We start from the raw sequence: 6,021 nt of genomic DNA on the forward strand, positions 1-6,021 counted from the left end.
AATGTACAAGACTTTCCATAGCAGCGTGAACAGTGTCTGGCGCTGGATTTGAGTGTCTGAGTGTCTGAGTGTGTGAGTGTGTGAGTGTGTGAGTGTGTGTGTGTGTGTGTGTGTGTGTGTGTGTGTGTGGTGTGTGTGTGTGTGTCTGAGTGTGTGTGTGTGTGTGTGTGTGTGTGTGTGTGTCTGTGTGTGTGTGTGGTGTGTGTGTGTGTGTGTGTGTGTGTGTGTGTGTGAGAGTGTGTCTGAGTGTGTGTGGAGTGTGTGTGTGTGTGTGTGTGTGTGTGTGTCTGAGTGTGTGTGTCTGAGTGTGTGTGTGTGTGTGTGTGTGTGTGTGTGTGTGTGTGTGTGTGTGTGTGTCTGAGTGTGTGTGTGAGTGTGTGTGTGTGTGTGGGGGGTGTTATAGAGGGTTCAGAGAGACAGATGTTTCTTCACTGATCTGAACACATCAGATTCATCAAGCGACCGCTGAGGCCAACCCTGATAATAGGGTCACTCACCCTGGGTCCAGGGAATCCCACGATGCCCTTCTCTCCTAAGATCCCTGGAAGTGCATCCAGACCCTGAAACCAAAGCAACCTCAGCGTTACTTTCGTCATCTACAAGAATCAACATGTTGGTCTTCACCATCGAGATAGGCTCCGGCTCTTAAACAATTGCAGTTGCGGTTTAGATAACTTTAGTCTCAGGCCCGTCCACACGGAGGCCATTTCAGTTGTTTCCGCTAACGTCCTTTATCGTATAGACAGTTCGTCCACACGAAGCCGAAACGGAGCCGCGGCTTTGGAGCCCGAAACCGATACACTTTGAAACCGGCTCCCGAAGTGGGTAGGTCTGGAGACGACACGCTTGCGCCTCCGTGTGTACGCCCTATACCAGGGGGGTCAAACTCAATTTCATCGCGGGCCACATTAACATTATGGTTGCACTCAAAGGGCCGGTTGTAACTATAAATATACATATATAAATATATAATATATATAATGTATTATATATTACATTATTGCCTCTGAATTTGATTATTATCGGATAGGATAATAACTTAGTAATTAACTACGTCTGAAAGCAGAAGTCCAGGGCAAATAATTGTGAGTCTCTTCAGTGCATGTCACAAAACGAGATGCATTGTGGGACATGTAGTTTATGGGCAACCTGCTTCTGTAAAGCGGCCTGTAACCGTATAATAAACATATTATATTCTTTGCAAGCTCTTGCGGGCCACATGCAATGAAGTCGCGGGCCAGATTTGGCCCCCGGGCCTTGAGTTTGACACCCCTGCCCACCCCTGCCCTATGACGCCATAGCCCCGCCTCTCCCCACCTCTCCCCCGCGTCATTGCTGATGCGTTTCGCCAACAACAATGGCGGATCACAGGGTTGCGTTCGTGCTCCAGACGCTACTGACCATGCTACAGATGCTCGGGGGTCTTATTCGCTGCTTTTGGTGTATTTAGTGGGGAAGCACAGCGCCACTTACAGGCCTGGCATATGTATTACAGCGTCTCCAGCGGTTTTGAGTGGTTTTGTTTGGACACATTTCTTGAGCCGATTCCGTGTGGACGGAAGATTTTTTTGAAATCGACTTCGGTTCGAAATCGGTTTCGTCTCCGTGTGGACGGGCCTCGTCTCAGTGGGTCTCCAACGGTCATCATTTATGTAAACAAGTATTTCCAAGGCAGACCTTTTATATGATAATTATAGTTTCAAAGAAATAGAGAATAAATTAAAAACAGGTATGAAATAATTCAAATTCATACGACAGGACAGTAAAACAAAAATACAGTTTAAAAGGGGAGTGGTTTGTAAAATAAGCATAAAGAAAAATAAAATCTGTTTACAGTTCTGTTTCGTATCGGGTGTTGTTGAGAGAGATAGGTCCACCTCCCACTTAAAACATGTTCACATGGATAGGATACTAAATACATTTACACACTTTGTATTAACCTATGTCCATATGTTTCTGTTTGGTGGTCGTGCCACAACATGATGCATGTCTTAGGTGCTATGGTACTTGTACAAATAGCACTACACCCCTGAATGTCACACAAGAGGGTGGAGCTTTGGAGGAAACAGATGGTCTGAACTTACCGGCAGTCCTGTTGCTCCACAGATGGCTTTAGGCCCCGGGTGCCCCTGAAGAACCAACACATCGATCATGAGAACCAACAGAACCAGAACTACAGCAGATCATGGACTAGAAACAGGACAAGGATGAACAAACACCTCATCGGCTGCTGTGGAAGCGGTTAAGAGTTTCATGGCATTTACAGTAGAACTACAGTAGAAAGTGGAACCTTACGTTGAACTAAGGTAGAACAACAGCAGAACTTAGTAAAAGCCATGGTGGATGTAGGATAGAACAACCGTGGAAATACAGTAGAACTACATGAAAACCTAAGGTACTGTACAGTGAAACCTTTGGTAGATCTATGGTACAACTACAGTAGGAATACGGTAGAAACAAGACACGTGACCACATCTGGAACAGGTGTAGCGTTTCCTGACATAGAAGACAGAGACATAGAACTACAATAGAACTATCATCTGAAATCCCACTCACCTTTTCTCCTTTAAGGTACAGGTCTTCTGGAGGGTCGACGTACTCAAACGGCCCCGGAGGTCCTTGGAGGCCCTGATCCCCCTGAAGAACACACAATACAGCTATAAACCAGCACGGTCACATGACCTCACCACCGCTGAGCTAAAGGAGGCTAATGTTGGGCTATAAAGGAACTACAGCACGGTCACATGACTTCACGTCACCACCGCTGAGCTAAAGGAGGCTAATGTTGGGCTATAAAGGAACTACAGCACGGTCACATGACTTCACGTCACCACCGCTAAGCTAAAGGTGGCTAATGTTGGGCTATAAAGGAACTACAGCACGGTCACATGACTTCACGTCACCACCGCTAAGCTAAAGGTGGCTAATGTTGGACTATAAAGGAACTACAGCACGGTCACATGACTTCACGTCACCACCGCTAAGCTAAAGGGGGCTAATGTTGGGCTATAAAGGAACTACAGCACGGTCACATGACTTCACGGCACCACCGCTAAGCTAAAGGAGGCTAATGTTGGGCTATAAAGGAACTACAGCACGGTCACATGACTTCACGTCACCACCGCTAAGCTAAAGGTGGCTAATGTTGGGCTATAAAGGAACTACAGCACGGTCACATGACTTCACGTCACCACCGCTAAGCTAAAGGTGGCTAATGTTGGGCTATAAAGGAACTACAGCACGGTCACATGACTTCACGTCACCACCGCTAAGCTAAAGGAGGCTAATGTTGGGCTATAAAGGAACTATAGCACGGTCACATGACTTCACGTCACCACCGCTAAGCTAAAGGAGGCTAATGTTGGGCTATAAAGGAACTACAGCACGGTCACATGACTTCACGGCACCACCGCTAAGCTAAAGGAGGCTAATATTGGGCTATAAAGGAACTACAGCACGGTCACATGACTTCACGTCACCACCGCTAAGCTAAAGGAGGCTAATGTTGGGCTATAAAGGAACTATAGCACGGTCACATGACTTCACGTCACCACCGCTAAGCTAAAGGAGGCTAATGTTGGGCTATAAAGGAACTACAGCACGGTCACATGACTTCACGTCACCACCGCTAAGCTAAAGGTGGCTAATGTTGGGCTATAAAGGAACTACAGCACGGTCACATGACTTCACGGCACCACCGCTAAGCTAAAGGAGGCTAATGTTGGGCTATAAAGGAACTACAGCACGGTCACATGACTTCACGTCACCACCGCTAAGCTAAAGGAGGCTAATGTTGGGCTATAAAGGAACTACAGCACGGTCACATGACTTCACGTCACCACCGCTAAGCTAAAGGAGGCTAATGTTGTATAATAGGTAAAGTAATTGTTTGTACCTCGTCTCCTTTCTGTCCCGGCAGAGATCGACCTTTTTCTCCCTGAAACACAAACACATTGATGAAGGTTTAACATATATTTGTAAATAAATTACTCTAATGCAGTAAAGTCTACATTAGTAGAAAAAGTGGAAATACTCATGTGAAGTATAAGTTTGTCAAATTGTACTTAAGTAAAGTGATCAAATGTACTTCAAATACTTACAGGTGAACCCCTGAAGCCGGGCAGACCAGGGAGACCCTGTAGACACATTCATATATGAAATTACATCTTAAATAAAGAGACGTTTAATACATAAAACATAATACAAGTACACAACCGTGGTCATAATAAATATCAGCAATTTAAAGCAACAAAAAAAGTATTGAAGTAAAAAAAAAAACGGTAATTACTCTTATGAATATTATTTGTACATTTGTAATTATTGTTATTGTTGTTGTCAGTGACTCACGTTGATCCCGTCCGGTCCTGCAGGACCCAGAACTCCAGGCAGACCGGAGAGGCCCGGCTCGCCCTGCAGGAACACACACATCAAATTAAACATTGAATCATTTGGAATAAAACAGTTATTAGATATTTATAAAAAATCAAAAACACATTTTCTTGAACAAGTAATGCTTTTAATTTTTTTAATTTAAGGTTTTAAAACATAAATATATATAAATAATATTATGAAAACAGAGAAGTTGTGTATTTTCTTTCTCTCGATTACAAAATATTCAAATAGGTAATGATGAGAAAACAAAATATGTTTATGGTTAGAATATAAATACCATCAATGCGATACTATTATTATTTATATAGTATGTCTATTTTATTTATATGTATATTAAGTCTTTATATTTTAAACGCATACTTTATCTTTAATTTTATCAGCACCACGTCACTATTATTTACTTATATGTACAATTGTAGCAATTTTTTATATTGTCCTGTTCCTGTAAGCCAGTACAACGAAATTTCGTTTTAATAGTACACTCTGTGTCTCGTTGAAATTACAATAAAGTATGTCTATTACGTATAACTTTATCTGGTTGATCCATAAATAACATAAATATTGTACTTATTTTTATAATCTTGTGAAATCCGTTATTTTCTCCAGAATAGATTACATTTTAATAATACAGTTTTGTTACCTCGAGAAAAACTAAATACTTAACCCATGAACTTGAAGTAATGGAATAAAAAACATTTGTTAGTATTGCCTTTATTATTTCAGAAAATACTTAAAAACAAACATATTTATAACTACAAACAGCTCTCAGTGTTCTCGCGGCACTGGTGATCACTTTTAAAATGAAGAGTGAAAAAATTCAACAAGATAATTTTCCCAGAGGAACAATCGTATTTAGTTTAGTTTGTTCTCACCGACAAAGCAGTAAATCCACTGGGCCCGACGTCGCCCTGAAACACAAACGCCGTACTGCTTTACTGTTCATGTTAAAGGAAAGAAAAACATGCACAGAAACAAATCTGTGGTTTTCTGGGGGAAATTGAGATGCAACCAAAGTCTCTCCACCAGGTGCCAAAAACATCCCAGTTTGTAATACTTACAGATATTCCTGGATACTGTATGTAGTAGACGGCGGGATCTCCTGGAAATCCCTTCAGTCCTGAGAAACCCTGCAGAATAAAACACACTTCAATATACTGTACAACACAGAGTTGCAGGATGTCGTATTTCCGTGTTGGTCCCTAAAGGCAGCATCTCTCTGGTCCAATGAGATTTCTCCTTGGGATTTTGGAATATTGCAGAAAATAATCTCAACGTTTATGATTCTTACACGTTTAGTTCAGCAGGATAATCTCCACATATTAACACCACTTTATGATTTCAGAAGTAAAAAGCTAACGTGAACTACAGCGCGGTCATATGACTTCACGTCACCACCGCTAAGCTAAAGGAGGCTAATGTTGGGCTATAAAGGAACTACAGCACGGTCACATGACTTCACGTCACCACCGCTAAGCTAAAGGAGGCTAATGTTGGACTATAAAGGAACTACAGCATGGTCACATGACTTCACGTTACCACCGCTAAGCTAAAGGAGGCTAATGTTGGGCTATAACGGAACTACAGCACGGTCACATGACTTCACGTCACGACCGCTAAGCTAAAGGTGGC

The 6,021-nt window shown here is 42.5% G+C and overlaps 1 protein-coding gene across 1 annotated transcript in view; it reads right to left on the minus strand.

Moving 5' to 3' along the window:
• The window catches only part of LOC117441162 (collagen alpha-4(IV) chain-like), a gene marked incomplete at its 5' end in the record, with an annotated part of 29,502 nt that extends 23,983 nt beyond the window's left edge, over positions 1-5,519 (minus strand). The window contains 8 exons of the mRNA XM_034077367.1: positions 498-560; positions 2,085-2,129; positions 2,557-2,637; positions 3,896-3,937; positions 4,101-4,136; positions 4,348-4,410; positions 5,265-5,300; positions 5,451-5,519. Of these exons, the coding sequence (XP_033933258.1) occupies positions 498-560; positions 2,085-2,129; positions 2,557-2,637; positions 3,896-3,937; positions 4,101-4,136; positions 4,348-4,410; positions 5,265-5,300; positions 5,451-5,519 (435 nt within the window). The remainder of the gene's footprint in view (positions 1-497; positions 561-2,084; positions 2,130-2,556; positions 2,638-3,895; positions 3,938-4,100; positions 4,137-4,347; positions 4,411-5,264; positions 5,301-5,450) is intronic.
• Positions 5,520-6,021: the final 502 nt, after the last annotated feature.

Source organism: Pseudochaenichthys georgianus, unplaced genomic scaffold, assembly GCF_902827115.2.
Source record: "Pseudochaenichthys georgianus unplaced genomic scaffold, fPseGeo1.2 scaffold_1526_arrow_ctg1, whole genome shotgun sequence".
NCBI classification, from domain to species: domain Eukaryota; kingdom Metazoa; phylum Chordata; class Actinopteri; order Perciformes; family Channichthyidae; genus Pseudochaenichthys; species Pseudochaenichthys georgianus.